The sequence below is a fragment of the Xenopus laevis genome, chromosome 9_10S, assembly GCF_017654675.1.
Source record: "Xenopus laevis strain J_2021 chromosome 9_10S, Xenopus_laevis_v10.1, whole genome shotgun sequence".
NCBI lineage: Eukaryota > Metazoa > Chordata > Amphibia > Anura > Pipidae > Xenopus > Xenopus laevis.
The window spans coordinates 25967214-25989019 of record NC_054388.1 but is presented as its reverse complement, the minus strand read 5'-3'; the positions used below and the strand labels follow the sequence as shown (position 1 = coordinate 25989019).

At 39.4% G+C, this 21806-nt stretch overlaps 1 protein-coding gene across 7 annotated transcripts in view; it reads left to right on the top strand.

Annotated features, from left to right (window-relative positions):
* The window catches only part of ca10.L (carbonic anhydrase X L homeolog), a 267865-nt gene extending 251746 nt beyond the window's left edge, over positions 1–16119 (top strand). For 4 of the 7 annotated variants that reach the window (XM_041578891.1, XM_041578892.1, XM_041578894.1 and 1 more), the window contains 2 exons: positions 10838–11012; positions 15281–16119. In XM_041578891.1, the coding sequence (XP_041434825.1) occupies positions 10838–11012; positions 15281–15303 (198 nt within the window). In that variant the 3' untranslated portion in view covers positions 15304–16119. Of the gene's footprint in view, positions 1–10837; positions 11013–15280 lie in introns of those variants that run through there. The other 3 variants (XR_005964730.1, XR_005964731.1, XR_005964729.1) reach the window with 3 other exon arrangements.
* The last annotated feature ends 5687 nt before the right edge of the window (positions 16120–21806 follow it).

The following is a 21806-nucleotide window of genomic DNA, read 5'->3' as shown; positions in this document are numbered from 1 at the left end:
TATCCATGTATTTCCAGCTAAACAATCTCCTATTAAAATACTAGAAGCTACAATTCCAGGGCTTACAATAAATAATTGGAATCTAAATGGATTGCAAATAATTGGACAATTACTTCAGTCAAATAAACTAAAGTCATATGAAGAGTTACAAACTCAATTTAATCTGCCAAAACACGACTTTTATAAGTACTTACAAATTAGACACTACTTATTACCATTCCTGAATTCTCGGGACAACCAACAATCTTTGAGCAAGTGTGCTTCAAAAAAGCGGGGCAGAAGAAAGGACTATCCAGAATGTATAAAATAATTTCCGACTAACCTTAAACTGAAAAACTACAACACATTATTAAGTGGGAGCAAGACTTACAAATCTTAGTACCACTTCCCCAGTGGATTCAAGCGGCAAATCTCCCCCTCAAATTTTCAAAATGTACCAACCATATGGAAAACCAAAGGAAATGACTATACAAATGGTACAAGACACCTACAAACATACACTAAATGTTTCCATTGCTCCCCACGACGTGTTGGAGGTGCAATAGCGCAGAAGGCACATTGCTTCACATTTGGTGGTTATGCCTGAACATCGCCACCTTTTGGAACGAGGTAACACAGCTAATGAACATTACCCATTCAATTAACACAAGGACTAGCCCTCCTGAACCTAGAAATAGAAAACTACCCCAAAAGCGTAAGGAAATTATTATTCCACATACTCACCTCAGATAGATTACTTATACCAAAACATTGGAAATCAACAGAAATTCCAACATTGGAAGAATTAATAAACCTTACAGACTCAAACTTAATGTATGAGTAAATGGCAATCAACAAAATTCCCACAAAGAAAACATATCTCACTCATCAAAAATGGGAATACTGGAAAAAACGATCAAAACACCCGAATTTAAACAGAGACGTTAAAACTACAATTGTTAACAGCAACTTAACAACAGCAGCCTAAGCAGGTTCCCCCCCTCTTCCCCTCCAACCTTTACCCCTTACTTTCTTTCATTTTTCTTCTTTCCCTTTCTTTATTTATGTTTTCGATAATGTCTTTGATATGGATTATTTGGAAAATTTGACGTCTGGGAAAGAGAATATGTATACATATGTAAATAAATAAAATACAGGATAATGGAATCTGCCTTTGATAAATATCACTGGCACTTCTTCCCCATAATAGCACGGGCACTTGATCCCTAAAATAGAATTTGCACATAGCTTTCACAGGACACTGGTATGGGTCCCCCACGACAACAATGCCACTTGTCCCTGATAATATCATAGGCACTTATTTCTCACAATAAGACTGGCACTGGCCCGTTACAATAATGTTAGCACCTGTCTTTGAGAATAAGATCACTGTCACCTGCTTCTTAAAAATAACACTGGTACTAGCTCCTCGCAATAACACGGGCGCTTGTCCCTTACAATAGCACTAGCACTCTCTTCCTAAAATAAAAACAAAACTGATACGTGTCTTTCACTGTTACTGACACTTGTTCCTCAAAATAACACTGGTACCTGTTCTCTAGAATAGCACTGGTACTTGCCCTCTACCAAAACAATATTAGAATTTAAGACATGTATTCAATATTTCCTATTTTCCTTTAAGTAATGTGTATAGTAAACACTGATATTATCTACCTGTAAATTGAAAAATGATAATAAAAAGAAATAAGTTAAAAAAACAAACAAAAACAGGTCACTTAGTTTCCTAATTAATAGCTTGTGTTGGATATTTTAGGAAAATCATCAATTCTTTTGAAAAGTGCATTTACTACTACCTCTGCTGAGCCATAGCACTCGTTAAGTCTGTGCCAGATCATTCTGAGACCAGTCTCTGGGTGGTTTATATTGATCACCCTGATCCTTTTGGCATGCTCCGCGGACTTATTTCCTAGGTATTTGATAAGGAGATCTATTTCCTCACTGTATGAAAGGTCTAAGTCTCTGATACTGTTTTGAAAGGAGGAATGCCAGGCTTTGTAGCCCTCTGGGGGATCATTAAACTTTACAAGTCCTTTTGTGACTAACTTGCGTCGTGCAAGAATCTTGGCAAAGTCCATTGTGGACTAGTTGGTACCAGGATAGGTAGGTGGTTGAGTGTAATAGTTACAAGGTGACTTGTAATCATACCTGTCTGGAGGTTCTTCTTTAGGATGACTTATGACTCAACACTTTTACATTGTAGAGGCAGCTGGTGCAGGGTTACCCTTACCCTTAGGCGGAGCATCAATTGGTCTGTATGCCTACTTTTTAATATTTATGATAAATAAAGAGTAATTTTTTAACTTTAAGTATTGACTGGAAATATATTTTTGAATTTTTGATTTGAGTGCCCTTTGGAGTTGGGGGCTATATTCCAGCACCTTGGCCCTTTTTTGACAGGCCTGTATAGACTGCAGCAGTTGAGTAGTAAATTTCAGGGTTACCCTTAGGATTGGGTACTTGGCTGGTGTGGGTGCTGTAAGTGACATCACTTTGATCAGCGTAATCTCTTTGGTGCACTTGTGACTTAATGCTAATGTACCATCCCAAACATCATTCTTGGTTGGGCTTACCAGTAGCATGTTGACCTGGTTGTTGTCAACTGTCTGTGTCTGTGTCCAGCTTGGAGTGCTGGTGGATATACTCTGAAGTACGTTGCAGTGCATCTTGGACTTCAATCTCCAGATCGGGCGCCCTGCTGTGTCATTTACTATTAGGGTATATAATTGTCTTTAAAGCTTCCGCTTCTGCTATGGCTGCTGCAGCTTCCTTCTCTATGGTGAGCCTTTCTAGAAATGCTTCATCTTTGCTTCAGCTTCAAGGTAAATATTTACTATCTATTTTCCTTTCTGCTTTAAGCATGCTCTCTCAGCTTCTAAGCATGCTTTTTTACTTTTGTGTAATAAAGACTCACCCTGGTGGTCTAGTGGGGGGATGGGGCGGGGAGCGCGGAACATGCCTCCTTTGGATTTAAAGGCGCAGGCGCGCTGATGTACGACATCAGCGTGCAATGCTTGAAATGTAAAAGTACTTAAAGGTACATTTTCTTTTTACACATTGCCCATTATAGGAGTTTGTTCCTGGTGCTTTCTGAGCATTTGCTATCCTGTTTTGATTCCTGTTGTGACCCCTGCCTGGCTTTTGACTATTCTGACATCTGGATCCTGACCCCTGCCTGAATACCGACTACCTCTTCTGCTTAACCCTTCTGATTGACTTCCGGGTTTGACCCTTGCCTGCCTGACTGTTTATTCTCTGCCTGTCCCGACCCGGCTTGATCTGACTACTCTATTGCCTAATGCCTTGTGCTACGACCTTCTGCTCATAAGACTCTCGCTAACAGTCGTGCCCCTCTGCCAATTCCAGAACATTGAGCCTTGCACCTCTTGTTTAAGTCCTGGTGGCATCCAAGTAGCTGAGGGCTCCTCCCGAGGCCAAAGGCGGTCACACTACAGGTGAAGCACAAGCCGAGACCAGGGTGCTTGGCACTTGTTCTGGTGTTGGGTGCCGACCGTGACATTATAACGGGCCCAAGATGGACTAAGAAGGTCACGGCGCTGCTGCCGCTGCCCCTTCCACCACTGAAGCACTACTCACCACACTGTTACAGCGCCTGGAAGAACATGAGCAGAGGCAAGATTACCTGATGCAAGGTTTTCACAATTTGACCCGTAGACTGGATGCTTCTGTTCAGTCTCCAGCTCCAGTAGTCACCCTTCCTGTGGCTGCTCCTGTGGGTTCTCCTGCTTTTTTGGGTAATGTATCTAAAACCCATGAACCCAAGATTGTCTTCCCCGACAAATTTAATGGGGACAGATCAAAATTTTTTGTGTTCCAAGAGGCAAGCAAATTATACCTCAGCTTTTTCCCCCACTCTTTCGCTACTGGCGAAGAAAAAGTGAGGTTCGTAATGACCCTATTATAGGGTGATCCCCAAATTTGGGCTCTCAGATTACCCCTCTCAGATCCTGCCCGTTTTTCCCCCCACTCTTTCGCTACTGGCGAAAAAAAAGTGAGATTCGTAATGACCCTATTACAGGGTGATCCCCAAATTTGGGCTCTCAGATTACCCCACTCAGATCCTACCCGTTTTTCCCTTGATACGTTCTTTAAAACCATGGCTGTACTTTATGATGACCCGGATCGTGCATCTTCTGCCGACTCTGCAATTCGCAAATTGCGCCAGGGGAAACGGGATGCGGAGGTGTATTGCACCGAATTCCACCGGTGGACAGTGGAAACTGGGTGGAACGACAGTTCCGTATTGGGCTTTCTGATTCAGTCAAAGACAGCCTAGTTAACTACCCTCTATCTACTAATCTGGATGATCTTATGTCTCTTGCCATCCAAGTAGATAGAAGACAGAGGGAGAGAAGGGTAATACCTCTCATTTTGGTGTTACCAATGTTAAATCTTTTTTCCCGAATGTGGTTGCCTAATCCCTCTGTGCCTTTGCCTCAGGAAGAACCCATGCAACAGGGCATATCCCATCTATCTCCTGAGGAAAAGGCCCGCAGGTGATCTTTGGGTCTTTGCATTTACTGTGGGGAGAAGGGTCATTTTCTGAATCAATGTTCTAAGAGGCCGGGAAACTTCCAAGCCTAAATGGAGAAGGGGAGCTCCATTTGGGTAAAGAAGTTTCCTCTCCCCAGTCTACCTCTAGGATTTTGATACCGGTCAAAGGTATCAAAAGATATCTGTCAAGGTGTCCGCTTTTGTGGATTCTGGGGCGGAGGGGAATTTTTTGGATGCTGCCTTCGCTGCAAAATTTTGTGTTCCCCTAACCTTTAGGGTCAGGTCTGGTGACTAAAAAGACTGAGGTCTTGCCTTTGTGTGCTAATAATTTGCACTGTGAGGAACTAACCTTTTATATTATTGAGGGTGCTTCCTCTCCTCTAATCTTGGGGTTACCTTGGATGCAAACACACAACCCACAAATTGACTGGGTAACAGGGGAGGTTCTTCGTTGGGGTTTAAAATGCCAGGGGTCCTATAAGGCCTCATCTGGAGTATGCAGTGCAGTTTTGGACTCCAATCCTTAAATGGGATATAAATGAGCTGGAGAGAGTGCAGAGACGTGCAACTAAATTGGTTAGAGGGATGGAAGACTTAAATTATGAGGGGAGACTGTCAAGGTTAGGGTTGTTTTCTCTGGAAAAAAGGCGCTTGCGAGGGGACATGATTACACTTTACAAGTACATTAGAGGGCATTATAGACAAATAGCAGGGGACCTTTTTACCCATAAAGTGGATCACCGTACCAGAGGCCACCCCTTTAGACTAGAAGAAAAGAACTTTCATTTGAAGCAACGTAGTGGGTTCTTCACAGTCAGGACAGTGAGGTTGTGGAATGCACTGCCGGGTGATGTTGTGATGGCTGATTCAGTTTATGCCTTTAAGAATGGCTTGGATGATTTTTTGGACAGACATAATATCAAAGGCTATTGTGATACTAAACTCTATAGTTAATATAGGTATGGTATATAGAATTTTTATGAAAGGGGTGAGTGTATGGATGCTGGGTTTTCATTTGGAGGGGTTGGACTTGATGGACTTTGTCTTTTTTCAACCCGATTTAACTATGTAACTATGTAACTATGTAACACCAGGGACAGCCACTACGAATATTTAGTAATGCCGTTTGGTCTTTGTAACACCCCCGCAGTGTTTCAGGAATTTGTCAATGACATCTTCCGGGACCTGCTGGGGTTATTCGTAGTGGTATATTTAGACGATATCCTGATTTTTTCTTCCAACTTGTGTGATCACCGTAAACATGTGCGGGAGGTGTTACGCAGGTTGAGGGAGAATAACCTCTATGCTTAGCTAGAGTAGTGCACCTTTGAGGTTTCATCTGTCCAATTTTTGGGGTTTAACATCTGGAAATGGATCCTGGGAAGGTTAAGGCGGTTCTGGACTGGGCTCAGCCTCTTTCCAAAAGTTCTTAAGGTTCGCCAACTATTACCGCAAATTTATTAAAAACTTTTCCTTGATAGTGGCCCCTATCACTGATTTAACTAAAAAAAGGTGCAGATCCGAGTATGTGGCCCCCCAATGCTACTCAAGCCTTCAAACTCCTCAAGAAGGAGTTTGTGTCTGCCCTCATTCTTCGTCACCCTGACACCACTCTTCCATTCATTGTGGAGGTTGATGCCTCAGAGGTTGGGGTGGGGGCAGTCCTTTCTCAAAGGCATCCAACAACCAACAAGGTACACCCCTGTGCATTCTTCTCTAAGAAATTTTCGCCTGCTGAGGCTAATTATGATATCGGGAATAGAGAATTGTTGGCTGTTAAATGGGCTTTTGAGGAATGGCGACATCTGTTGGAGGGGGCTAAGCATTTGATAATGGTCTTTACTGACCACAAAAATGTATTATACTTTGAGTCTGCCAAGTGGTTGAATCCTAGGCAGGCCAGATGGGCTTTATTTTTCACCCGGTTTTTAATTTTTTAATTTTTCCCTTACCTACAAGCCTGGGTCCAAGAACACTAAGGCTGATGCACTCTCTAGGAGTTTTGAATCTAATTTGGCCGAATCTAGTGAGTGCATTCCCATCATTCCTAATGAAATCATTGTGGCAGCTCTGGAAACAGACCTCGTCACACTATTATCCTCAGCTCAGTCTTCCGCTCCTGTAGATACTCCCCCTGGGAGATTTTTTGTGCCTGAGGATCTTAGGGAACAAGTTCTGGGTGAGGCTCACAATTCCAAAATGGCAGGACACCCTGGCATCACCAAAACGGTGTCTTTTTTATCCCGCAATGTTAGATGGCCTTCATTTAAGCAAGATGCAAAAGTACTTTAGGGAGCGCGTGGCGCGCCTCCTTTGGATTTAAAGGCGCGCTGACGTCATACCCGATGGCGTGAAATTTAAAAGTACTTTAAGGTACATTTTATTTTTACACATTGCCCGTTATAGGAGTTTGTTCCTGGTGCTTACTGGTCACACTACAGGTGAAGCACGAGCCGAGACCATGGTGCTTGCCATTTGTTCTGGTGTTGGATGCTGACCGTGACATTTTGTTCCTGCTTCTAGGCTCTCCCTCTCTATTTTTGCCTTAATTTCCCTCTCTGCAAAGGTGGCCTTTGCTGCTTCTGTTTTTGCACGGCCAATGGAGGCAGTATTAGTAACAGATGAGGGTTCAGAGGAGCCCAGAAACTTGGGATCTGTTATTAATGAAGATGTATTTTTCTGTGATATTATGCAACAATGGATAAGCCTTTGTCTGCTTTAGCTGTTGTGGCTTCTCTGTGCTACAATGACTTGATAGCAGTGGCTGTATCTGAATCACTGTACTAGGATGTTGTCTGAGCTTGCAGTGTAGCTATAGTTTGATGTATCTGCTTGATAGCCGTTGTTTCACTGCGCATGCAGTGAGTTATAGTTTCATCTACCTGCTTGGTAGCTGCTGTTTCACTGCTTGCAGTAAGGCCACAGTTTGATCTACCTGCTTGATAGCTGCTGTTTCACTGTTCTGTCCTCCCTACATATTACCCCGGGGCAGTGTGAAGTTCAACATGCAGCTAAACCTCCCCACAATTCAATAAAGAGACTGAGCGTGGAGTCTGTGGATTTTACTGGATAGGCAAGTGGAATAGAGGGGAAACTTTTACAAATAACAGAAAATACAATAAGTATGTGTGCAATGAACTGTACAATATACAAACATGTAACATGTGAGCATATAACTGCAGCATAAACACATGTACTGGTGATTATGCAACAGTGTATCTGATGTCCTGGCAACTGTAGAGGTGGCTTAATGCAGAATTAAGTCCATTTCCTTACCAGCGATGCTACCATAAAGGGAGAACGAGAAATTGTGTGCTTATTTCACACCATGAGCTGTAAAATGGAGTCTTAGCTCCCACAAGGCACTGTGTTGGGTCACATGGTAGAACTATGGTAGCCCAATTAGTACAAATATAATGCTGTAACCGGCCTTATGGAGGTGCTGGATAGATACCTGAAATGGTCAGCAGAGGTAGCTCACCACAAGTGAGCAATGAAATATAACTGCATAATGGCAGCTTATGCTGGAGACATGACAGTTACTTTGTATTACTTTTCTTTCTGTTCAGTTTGTCTTCCATTTCATATATGTTCCAGTCTCTCATTCATACCACTGTCTGGTTGCTACAGTAATCTTTCCCACAATTTAGTAGTCTGATGAATGAGCATATCCATCACTTTCATGACTTTTATTCCACCAACCTAGTAACTATCTATAGCTCATTTAAGTAAGAAATGGGATCTTAACCCCAAAAATGAATTGATATACATTTAAGGTGCCTCTCCGAGCATTTTTACATTCATCTTCTATTTTTAATGGTTTCTGAAATATTAGAATTTTAAAGGAATAGTTCAGTGTAAAAATAAAAACTGGGTTAGTATGTGCAAAATAAAAAATGTTTCCAATATAGCTTGTTAGCCAAAAATGTAATCTATAAAGGCTGGAGTGACTGGATGTCTAACGTAATAGCCAGAACTCAACTTCCTGCAAAGCAGGAAGTAGTGTTCTGTTCAGTTCCAGTCACTCCAGTCTTTATAGACTACATTTTTTGGCTAAATAACTATAATGAATTTTTTTATTGTATTTTGCACAACCTATTTACCCAGTTTTTATTTTATACTGAACTGTTCCTTTAAGACTGCTAATACTAGGCTTCTGCCTAAACAGAAAGTCTGCATCCCTAAGGTTAACTGTATCCAGGAACTGTATAGAGAGGTAGCTGCTGACACTCCTTCATTGAGAGGTGTTGAGCTTAAGCCTGCCTAGCATTATAAACTTTCAAAAACTGTTAATATCTCAGAAGCCATTTAAAACCAAAAAGGAATGCGTTGAGAGGACCACTCTGAATAAGTTTACTTCAAATAATTTTTAAGGTTTACATGCCCTTTAAGCACTTGACCATTCAGTTTTCAAAGACTAAAACATTGTTGATGAGCACCAGATTAATGGTAATGGTAATATCTCAAACTTACATGTTTTTGAAGCCATGGTCTAGATGAGATTGTGTTAACACACTGATCTCCAGCCTGAGGATCTTAATAGGTAATATTGTTTAGTAATATATGGACTCCTGAATGTATATTAATCTCTTAAAGACCCAAAACCTGAACTGATGTATATACTTCAGGGTGCTTCTCTGAGCACTTTTGCAGTTTACATTAATATTTTATTTGAGATACTGAAAAGTAATTTTTCTGGTAGGAGAAGTGAGTGACCCCAGCAACCAGATAGCATTTTAAGTTTAATTATGGACAAAGGAAGAACAGAAAGACAACAGTTTAAAAAACACACAAACAAAAAGGGGAAAAAACCAAGAGCTTGTTGTCTATTACTATCTACATAATTGTAAAACTAATTTCAAGATGAACTTTAATTCCAATGCCTAACTGTAAATTTTGTAATAATGCCATAAATGTTGGTTATTGGCATTATAGCCCATTACATTGAGCTCTTTCTGTACATTCTGTACATTCCTGTACCACACAACAAGATAGTATGATAGATCTCTAAATATGTGTTTTAGAGAAATTAGAGTTACTAGTACTACAATTCTTTGGGATGAAACTGTGACACAGTTTAACGGGCAATTTCAGCTTCATGAGCAAAACTGTTATAACACATAAAATATGGCCCTAAAACTCTTGGAAATGTGCTCAAACATTCATAAACTCAAGGGCAAATTCGCCTCAGGCGGCAGCGCCTCACTAGGTTCCAGGGGCTCCTGGTACTTTAAGAGCCGAATTTCCAGTTTTCACACCGGAAGTTCACCTCTTCTAATGCAGAGAGCGCAATTTTGCTCTCTGCGTTAGCATCCTGGCCCTCTCTGCTGCCCTCGTGGAACCCCCAGACACCTTCCGGCGCAAAAAGGTGAGCGCACGGGGGAGGGGGCGGCAGCAACTGCAGGCTGCCTCGGGTGGTGGAGGGGCCAAGATCACCCCTGCATAAACTGTCAAGTTTTGTAAAATGAACATAGTAATTATGTGACCATAAAATGGGCATGATGGAAAATTGTCACATCTTATAGTGTGCTTAAAGTTTTTGTCCCTCTTTACATTTTGTTCGGAGGTATGCTTCCACTACCCCAGTAAGTTCTGGCACTGAAAGCAAAGACTGAACTTAATCCCCCATATATAATAAAAAGGCAATATGTTTGCCAAGGAGCAGTAACCAATAAGATACTTTTAAACAGGTGACCAGTAAATGCGTCTAGCTAATTGCTTGCTATGGGTTACTGCTCCTGGGCAATCTAAGGGGCACATTTACTAAGCTCGAGTGAAGGATTCGAAGTAAAAAAAACTTCGAATTTCAAAGGTTTTTTTGGGGTACTTCGACCATCGAATAGGCTACTTCGACCTTCGTCTTTGATTTGAAGGATTCAAAGTAAAAATCGTTCGACTATTCGACCATTCGATAGTCGAAGTACTGTCTCTTTAAAAAAAACTTCGACTACATACTTCGCCACTTTAAACCTACTGAGCTACAATGTTAGCCTACGGGGACCTTCCCCATACGTTTTCTAAGCTATTTCTGATCGAAGAAAAATCGTTTGATCGATGGATTAAAATCCTTTGAATCGTTTGATTCGAAGGATTTAATCGATTTTTACTTCGATCGATCAAGTATTTGCTGTAAATCCTTCGACTTCTATATTCAAAGTCGAAGGATTTTACTTTGAGGGTCGAATATTGAGGATTAATTAACCCTCGATATTCGACCCTTAGTAAATGTGCCCCTAAGTCTCTTTTATTACATAACCTCAAATGCAGAAGGTGTAGCTTCATAATGTGCTTTATTTTAAGCATCGTTTTAATGTTTCTTAAACAGATGCATTCCTTAAGACTACTAAGCCAAAATCAACCTTCCCAGATATTCTCAAGCATGAGTGATAACTTTCGACCAGTCCAGTCATTAAACAACCGCTGCATCCGCACGAACATCAACTTTAGATTACAAGGGAAAGACTGTCCGAACAACAGAGCACAAAAACTACAATATAAAGGTATGAACTGCACCAGATGCACATAAAGCACTGGACTTGACATTTATCTGACTAACATATTACATGTATCCATCCAACATATTAGTGTATGTATATTAATGCATGTTTTACCGATTGCATATTTAATTAATACTTTTTGCTTATGAAATTATTTTTGTATCTTGTGGTTTTGCTTACTGTGCTACAGTTCTTTAAAGGAACAATAAAACCAAAAAATGTGTGATTTAAAGAAATGACAATACTGCACTGCACTGGTGTGTATGCTTCAGAAACACTACTATAGTTTAAACAACTGCTGTATAGCCATGGGGACAGCCATTCAAGCACAGAATACACAGTAGATAGATACATTCTGAAGAATCCCATTGCATACTACAGTGCTTATCTGTTATCTGCTGTGTGTACTGTGCCTTTTCCTTTTTCAGCTTTGAAAAGTTGCCTCCATGGCTACATAGCAGCTTGTTTATATAAAATATAGTTGTGTTTCTGAAGCAAACACAGCAGTTTTACCAGTGCAACACAAGAGTACATTATATTTTCATTAGTTAAAGGCACTTTGATTTTTTTGGTGTTACTGTTCCTTTAAACCTGCACCCATTACAGGCAAGGGTTTACTAACTGGACAACTGTTATGGTTAGACTGGCCTGCACAACGTATCATATGTAGGTAGTACTTATGTATCTGTATTGTCCTGGTGAGCAAACCAGTTATGCAAATCATTCAGCCAAGGGACTGTCTAATCATGCTGTTTAGCATGATTATGATTCCAACCAGCAGAGCATTGCTTGGTCATTTCACCAATGAAAAACCAATATAGCACATAGTACTACTTTATTCATTGCAATTACAAACTGCAGCAAAATTACAAGGGGATTATTGACCAACACCAGGCAGTAACACATGGCAACCTATTCCATTTTTGCTTTTCCAAATTTCACAGATTTGTTGCAAAGGGTTACAGTCCAGTAGGGATGTAGCGAACGTCGGAAAAAAAGTTCGCGAACATATTCGCGAACTTGCGCAAAAACGCGAGCGGTTCGCGAACCCCATAGACTTCAATGGGAAGGCGAACTTTAACATCTAAAAAAAAAATTTCTGGCCAGAAAAATGATTTTAAAGTTGTTTAAAGGGTGCAACGACCTGGACAGTGGCATGCCAGAGGGGGATCAAGGGCAAAAATGTATCTGAAAAATCTGCCTGTGTGTGCTTGGAAGAGATAGTGTAGGGGGAGAGCTGTTAGTGATTTCAGGGACAGATGATAGTAAGTTTGCTGGCTAGTAATCTGCTTGATACTGCTCTGTATTGGAGGGACAGAAGTCTGCAGGGATTTGAGGGACATTTTAGCTTAGGTAGCTTTGCTGGCTAGTAATCTACTGTTCTCTTTAAACAACTGCCATACGTTGACCTTGTAGGCATTGTTTGCCCAGTTTTTTTGGACGCAGCCACTGAAGCACAGTTGCCAGAAAAAATATGCCATATAAATGCTGAAAATAGTCATTTTTCGCCATACGTTGACCTTGTAGACATTGTTTGCCCAGTTTTTTTGGTTGCAGCCACTGAAGCACAGTTGCCAGAAAAAATATGCCATATAAATGCTGAAAATAGTCATTTTTCGCCATACGTTGACCTTGTAGACATTGTTTGCCCAGTTTTTTTGGTTGCAGCCACTGAAGCACAGTTGCCAGAAAAAATATGCCATATAAATGCTGAAAATAGTCATTTTTTGCCATACGTTGACCTTGTAGGCATTGTTTGCCCAGTTTTTTTGGTCGCAGCCACTGAAGCACAGTTGCCAGAAAAAATATGCCATATAAATGCTGAAAATAGTCATTTTTTGCCATATACGTTGAGTCAACGTATGGCAAAAAATGACTATTTTCAGCATTTATATGGCATATTTTTTCTGGCCTCTGTGCTTCAGTGGCTGCGGCCAAAAAAACTGGGCAAACAATGCCTACAAGGTCAACGTATACACTACTACAGCGGTGGATACGGATTACGTAAAATATATTATGGCTGCTTGAAAAAAGTCACTCCGGTGTTTTTTCTGGAGACGGTAATATTATGGATATTTAGACAGAATGTGAACAAGGTCACACAGCTAGATGGCGGGTTGAAGAAAACACTGTGCAAATAATGCCTACAAGGTCAACGTATACACTACTACAGCGGTGGATACGGATTACGTAAAATATATTATGGCTGCTTGAAAAAAGTCACTCCGGTGTTTTTTCTGGAGACGGTAATATTATGGATATTTAGACAGAATGTGAACAAGGTCACACAGCTAGATGGCGGGTTGAAGAAAACACTGTGCAAATAATGCCTACAAGGTCAACGTATACACTACTACAGCGGTGGATACGGATTACGTAAAATATATTATGGCTGCTTGAAAAAAGTCACTCCGGTGTTTTTTCTGGAGACGGTAATATTATGGATATTTAGACAGAATGTGAACAAGGTCACACAGCTAGATGGCGGGTTGAAGAAAACACTGTGCAAATAATGCCTACAGGGCAAATAATGCCTAAAAGGTCAACTTATACACTACTACAGCGGTAGTAAAATAAAAAAAAGTAAAATAAAAAAAAAATGAATATTAAAAAAAAAAATTAAAGTTGGTGCTGCTGAACTACTAGGAGCAGCAGATTAGCACACCAGTCCCACTCCCCAACACTGCTAGACTAATAGCACTGGGCTCTTATAGTAGTAGTAGTAGTAGTAGTAGTAAAACAACAAAAAAATAAATAAAAGCAGTCCTTACAAGGACTACTGTTATTGCAGCAGTCAGCAGATGAGATCAGAAGAAGCAGGACAGCTGCCCACTGCAGCTACATACAGAGCACTGCAGTAGAAGGTAGATTACTAGCCAGCAAAGCTACCTAAGCTAAAATGTCCCTCAAACCCCTGCAGACTTCTGTCCCTCCAATAACAGAGCAGTATCAAAACGATTACTAGCCAGCAAACTTTCAACTGTCCCTGAAATCACTAACAGGCAGCAGCTCTCTCCCTACACTATCTCTTCAGCACACACAGGCAGAGTGAAAAAACGCTGCAGGGCTTCGGTTTTTATAGGGAAGGGGAGTGGTCCAGGGGAGAGCTTCCTGATTGGCTGCCATGTACCTGCTGGTCTGGGGTGAGAGGGCAAAAAAAAGCGCCAACAATGGCGAACCCAAAATGGCGAACGTCGCGCGACGTTCGCGAACTTCCGGCGAGCGCGAACACCCGATGTTCGCGCGAACAAGTTCGCCAGCGAACAGTTCGCGACATCTCTACAGTCCAGGTGAAAATGTACCTGTTGCTTGTAAATGAGCCACACAGTTTCCCAAGTTTAGGCATGGCGGATGCTACCAAAACACTAGACAAATAATCACAATGTTTATTGTAGTAACTCTTTATTGTAGTGATCTGTTCAGTGTTTTCTCATCCAATTGGGAAGAAAAAATATTTTGTTGACTTGACATGGTCACTTAGCTGTTTTTACTATTTATGTAGAAAATAATAAATGCAGAGATATACATTTAAGAAGGATGGTGTTACAAACATATACAGGTATTCTAACCAGTCATATTTAGAACCATTCTTTTGATCAGCCTTTACAAACCTATTTGTTTATGGACTCTTGGCAAGTAAGTTTCTGATACAGGTATGGGACCTGTTATCCCGAATGCTCGGGACCTGGGGCTTTCCAGATAACAGATCTTTCTGTAATTTGGATCTTCATACTAGAAAAATCATGTAAATATAAAATAAACCCAATAAATTGGTTTTGCTTCCAATAAGGATTGATTATATCTTAGTTTGGATCAAGTACAAGGTACTGTTTTATTATTACAGAGGAAAGGGAAATAATAAATAAAAAATTTGGATTATTTGGATAATATGAAGTCTATGGGATACAGCCTTTTTGTATTTTCTGGATAACAGATCCAATACCTGTACAATTATTATTAAATGTGCTCTTTACTTTATGTTTACCTATGAGTGCATGTATCAAAGGTCTCTGAAACACAAGTCATATGCTTACCAGAAATTGTAAGCAATTCAGATTTATTTCTCTGAGTTTATTGCTCGAGCCCACAAACTTGGCATATGAAGGTCTTCTTTTCCCTATCTCTAGAGTGTCTTTTTGCTAAATCAACTCTTTTTTGTTATGAGTTACTAGTCCAGTGTTTATTGCTATACTTTTGGGAATATAAATATAAGAATAAGTCAAAAATTATATCTTGTATACTAATCCTATGTCATACTTTCATTTACGCAGTGAATGAATGGCTCCTTAAGTAACCAAAAAGAAAAACAGCATGTAATTGAATATGTGAATTGATGTACCAGGAACACATCAAACTTCATTCACCTTTTGGATATGTATTTCATATGGAACTCATTGTGTGCACAGTGCTGCTAAGAGCAACAGAAACAAAGACTCTTGAAAATCACATGAAACTCTGCAAACACAGTATGCCATGGAAGACTTTTTAGCCTATGTATATATGGCATTCTGACACTTTGACGAGTGGATTTATGATTTCATTTTAGGACATTTCGGGGAGTTTTTCCTAATATGAAAGCGAAGAACTTCAATGTATGAATAGGCTACTGTTCTGTTTACTACATGAAACAAGATGTTGAACAATATATGTATTATATATATATTAATACTAAAGAATATAATTACATAATTACTTTATTCTCCAATAGTTTCCTAAATGAATGCTGATTTCTGGTTTTGCTTAAAAATCTCATCCATGTCATATTCATTTTTTTAAATTTCAATTTAGTACTTGTTTAGGCATGTTTTCATTTGCGATTTTTTTTTTGTCCATACATTTTTTTTTTTTAAATAAATGTCTTATTTTGTAACTTATTAGTTTAGTCCACAATATCTCTGGCTCAACGATCATTTTTAATTTTTTCAATTGCTATTTTTTTTTAATGACAAACTAAAGGAGAGGATTTAACCAATCTCATTTATATCTCTATCTTATTGAATGTTAACTTCATTTTGTTTAAACAGAACTGGAAGTAAACATTTTCAATTTTTAATGACAGATCATTGATTGTATTTGGTTACTGTCGGCATCTCAATAAATGTTATTAAAATCTTGTACAACGATTGGCATGATGTATTTAATAACATAATTCTAGATTAGAGCATTGCTTCTCGTTTCTTGTCCACTGACAGAACCAAGATACTGTACAATAAACACTAACTGTTTGACAAGCGTACATTAATTTAATGGCCACTATGATGCCATATTATGGGATCTGTTATCTGGAAACCTATTATTCAGAAATCTCTGAATTACAGAAAGGCCCTCTCCCATGGACTCAATTTTATTCAAATAATCCAAACTTTTAAAACCGATTTTCCTTTTGCTCTGTAATAATAAAACAGTACCTTGTACTTGATCCAAACTAAGATATACTGAAATTAATCCTTTTTGGAAGCAGAACCAGCCTATTGGGTTTATTTAACCTTTACATGATTTTCCGGTAGACTTAAGGTATGAAGATCCTAATTGTGGAAAGATTTATTATCCAGAAAGCCTTTAGATATTGGTATACTCGACAATAGGTCCCATACCTGTAATCCAAAGTTTTTAAAATGATTTCCTTTTTCTCTGTAATAATAAAACAGTACCTTGTACTTGATCCAAACTAAGACATAATTAATTCTTATTGGAAGCAAAACCATCTTATGGGGTTTATTTAATGTTAACATGATTTTCTGGTATACTTAAGGTATGAAGATCCAAATTATAGAAAGTTCAGTTATCAGGAAACCCCCAGGTCCCGGCCAGTCTGGATAAGAGGTCCCATACCTATACAAATATATAAATTGTTTTGAATGCAATGCATTGATTATTTGGGGAAATCAAAGTGGTCAAATCAAAGGAATCCTCTTTTTATCCACCAATTTTTGTCCTTTGTTGTGGATCCTTCCCAACAAGCTTTACATTATCGGCATATACAGTATTGACGTGAATGCCATCTCTGATTGGTCCAGATTCAACCCCTCTGCACTTTACATGTGAGGAAACATTAGCAAATTTTGCCCTGGTCCAATACCCTATTACAATGAATGAAATGCTTGCTTTCGTTATTACTAGTACACAAGGAAAACTATAGCTATTTAGCTGCTATGAAATCCTAGGCTCAGTCTCGCAAGAGCTTTAAAGTGTGTAATTTTCCCTTTACAGTTTGGCAATTTAGCAGATTGCATTTCTGGTTGGTTCTCTAGTTATCATGAATTGTGAGGTGTAGATTGTGTGTGTAAAAGTAGATTGTGTGTTGAGGATGTTGAGTAAAAGTGTTCAGATGATTCATTATCTTTGTTATTATGTTTGCCAATATATTTGTCACCATAACTTAAAATGCTTGTTTTTTTCCCAATTCCAAGGTAATGTTTCATCTGATAAGAGTATTTTACTATGATTAAACATTTCTTTTATTTAATAAAGCAACAGGTCTTTACATTATAATTGTAAATATTAAATGTACGTGCTTTAATTCTTTATTAGGTCAGAGGCACATGTAAAATGATTTAGAAGATACATTGCCTACTGGTGTCATGGTCAGGTCCAAATTCATTATTGATCAACTGACCTGCGCTGGAATTGCATGTGTTCATTCTAGCTCAAATGCTATTTTGTCTGTGAGACTTCTTGGCTTAGCAAGTTCAGCATTTAACCTTTTGTGCTATACAAAGTTCCCCTTGGAACACTTTAAGCTGTTGTTTTTTTGGCCACTGCGCCTCCAGATGCTGTCTTCATTTGTTGCAAAACCAGCAAAGAGAAAAAGTATTACTTGTTACTTGGAGATTTTCCCACATTTTGGCCTTATTTGTTGTACCTCCAGCCATTGCTCCATGGACAGATTTTCAATAAGGCTTCAGGAGGCTAAGCTTCCCCAAAAATTTAAAAAAAAAAATATTCCCTGACCTACTGTACCTGCAATGTACCTGCAATGTAGCATGAGATTCACTAGACAGGGCCGGATTTCCCTGCGAGGTGCCCAGAGGCCCCAGGATCCTAGCACCCACTAGGGCATGCCGTCCCTAAAATTTTGCCAGCGGCCGTGAAGTCCGATGCCAGAATCTGCGACGAGAGGTAAGTATAAAGTATGGGCCATTTCATCAGGGGGGCAGTTAGGCTGGGGGGAGGAGGGTGGTCTATGTTGTGGGGTGGGGGGCACAGGGTTTTTTTTTCTACAGGGTTGAATTCTACTTTAGGTTAACAGTATGATGTAGAGAATGAGATTCTGAGAGAATTTGCAATTGTGTTTACATTTTTTTATGGTTTTTGTGTTGTTATTTTGCTTTTTATTCAGCAACTCTCAAATCTGCAATTTCAGCAATCCAGTTGCTAGGGTCCAAATTACCCTAGCAACCATGAACAGATTTGAATAAGAGACTAAAATATGAATGAGAGATAGCATGAATAGAAAGATGAGCAATAAAAAGTAGCAATAGCGATAAATCCATAGCTTTACAAAGCATTTGTTTTTTAGAAGTGGTCAGTGACCCTATTTGAAAGCTGGAAAGAGTCAGAAAAAGAAAGCGGTAAATGATTAAAAAAAACTATAAAAAAAAAAGTGAAAAGTTCCTCAGAATTAGCCATACTATAAACATACTAAAAGTTAACTTAAAGTTGTACCACACCTTTAATGCGATGGCAAAAATAGCACATGCTCTTTGTCCCCTGTATTAAGTGGGCCCATTGTTGGAAAAGTCTGGGTAGAAGTAGGGACATATGATCGATATTTTCATTATATACACGAAGCATATTCAACCTACTCGCCTGCAGCTGCTGGAATCAAACAGCTTGCTTCAATCAAATTAGATTCAAAGGTTTTGCCCGCAGTGTATAGTCAAATTTGTTAGAAGTTGACTTTGCCCCACTTAAATTCTAATCTATTGATTCAAATTTTAAATGCCCCACTTCCTTTCTGGCATTTTTTTCACACAGGAAGCACTCCAGTGGCCTTTAGGTGCATTTTTGGCCTGATTGTGCACTTGCTAGTTAGACTACACAGGTGGAGGAGGTATCTGAAGTCAGACTTGATTTTTTTGAGTTGAGAAGGAGGACGAGGAATGTCTCTTCAGCCCTGTCGAGGTGCCAACGACGGCTGAATTTGCCCATCCCTATGCACATGTCCAATATATGTATCTATATTTATATTTGATTTTTCTTGTAGGTCGTGCTGCTGCCACTGTTGCTGCGGCAGCAATTGGGGGTCCACTACAGGAGGAAGGACGGCGACTGGGTGATCGACCTGCAGCGCAACCGGGGCTCGTCGATCCGATGGTGACTGCCATGCGTTGGTTTTTACTTTGCACTATGAAGTATTGTTGGCTACCTATGGCCTACATTGGCTACATAGCACTCATAATATGTGCTAATGCCTACTACTACCATCTCTACCTGTGGTACTTAAATAGCAAGTCAGAGATATCTGGTATGCCTTAGGAGAAGGAAATGCTAAAATTAAGTTAGCTTTATCAGAAAGGTCTATATAAATAAACAAGTAAACCCTCAAAGTAATGTTGCTCTGAGTCCTCTGTCAAAAGAAACACAGCAGACTTCCTGTTTTCAGCATAAACCTCCAGGGCAGGGCTTGAGCATGCTCAGTTTGCTCCTCTCCCCTCCCATCCCTGCTGTAATCTGAGTTTAGAGCTGTAAGTGAGCAGGGAGAGACTCAGGCAGGAAGTGATGTCACACCAAGCTTATATGGCAGTTTCTATCCTAAACAAACAGAGACAGTGTCTAGAGCTGGTAATTCAGGTATGGTAAATCATTCTGCAGAATAAATATAGCATTCTAGCTTGCATTATTGTGGCTAATCTGTTGACAATAAACTGTCTTGGAGCTTTCCTTCTCCTTTAAAGGCACAAAGCGTTGCTTTTTACTTTTTCACTTGTAACTTTTCCAACACATTACCTGGCCAGCACTAACCTCATATGTATTGATACATTCAAACAGCCCATATTGTCATATATTGACAAGTGTCATTTGTATATCATATTGATTGTTATATTTTTGTTTTGTACACAGGGCTTCTCAATGGCAAACTTTTTTTTTTGTCTGCTTTAATTTATGCATTTAAGCATGGACACAGGTGCATTATGAATCTCATGCAAGAAATGCTTGCCCGTAACCCACTAAACCCTTTGTAAAGATCTGCCCTTAAGTGCTCAATGGGGGCTGCTATATATTGAAATGAATTGTGAGACAGCATTCCTTCTGTGTGTTACAGCTTGGGTACATTTTTAATTGGTTGTAAAAAAAAAGGTATGGAAAATCTTAGCTATGAGGAAAGACTGGCCAAATTGGGGATGTTCACAGTGGAGAAGAGGTGCTTAAGGGGTGATGTGATAACTATGTATAAATATATAAGCGGATCATATAATAATCTCTCTAATGCTTTATTTACCAGTAGGTCTTTCCAGCTGACACGAGGTCACCCATTCCGATTAGAAGAAAAGAGGTTCTGCCTAAATATTCGGAAGGGGTTTTTTTACAGTGAGAGCTGTGAAGATGTGGAATTCTCTCCCTGAATCAGTTGTACAGGCTGATACATTAGATAGGAGTTGGATGGCTTTTTAGAAAGTGAGAGAATACAGGGTTATGGAAGATAGCTCATAGTACAAGTTGATCTAGGGACTAGTCCGATTGCCATTTTGGAGTCAGGAAGGAATTTTTTCCCCCTCTGAGGCAAAAAATGTTTTTTTTTTACTTCCTCTGGATCAACTGGCAGATATAATAAAAAATAATTAAATAAATAAAGTTGAACTTGATGGACGTGTGTCTTTTTTCAACCTTACTTACTATGTTACTATGTTTATGTGGTGTTCAAGAAACAAACTTTTTTCACAAATCTATATTGTCTTTTTATTCTTAATTCTTAAAATGTTTGAGATTTTGAACAAGATTTTGTCAGTAAACCCACAAAACCAAAAACTGTGTCTGTTTCTTTTTTAACTTTTGCTAAGGTTGCAAAAATGCAATACACATGGATAATGTCATTTGAAACACACAGAGCAGGTACATCATTTTTAAGGGTATATATCAAACCCCCATTTTTGCACAATTAACACTTCAGTTCCAAGTCAGACAACAGAAGGGCTTAAATAGGACCAAAAGCCTCCTGAACTGACATATAACCCCCATGACAAGACCAACATATTAAGGCCAAACAACAGACCTAGGTATTAGTGCATTTCATAGTCATTATTGAGTTAATATAGATAAAGGCTCCTAGAAAGACTCTAACTGATCATTAGATTGATTAGTAAACATTATTATAATGGGGGACTAATAGGTTCAAAGGGTAAGCAAATTGCAACATTCCCAGCTGAATAAGATGAAAGGTAAGTGAAAATATTGGAAAAAATCACAAGCACAAATTTGGATTTAGGCACAACCTAACAAAATATGTGGCCTTCTTTCATCTTGCACACACCCTGATGCTAGAAATGAACTCTTTTCTGTGGTTTGGTAAACATACAACTAAAGTGTGCATTGATAAGCCTCTCACGCACTCTTCTATGTGGTTGGTTATCCCTCCCATCTGCCAACATACCCCACAATCTGGAGTTGAAGATCCTCATTAATATCTGTGTGAGGCCATGCTGCACTGCAAAATGACAAACACAATGCTGAGGTGCAAAACCTTCCAGGGGCAATAAAGCAGAGAACCCCCAGTGAGTGAGTGAGAGGCACCGTAAGCACAATTTCATCAACAACTTGGTAGGAGACATGCTTTCCCTTCCTTATTAGTTAATTGAT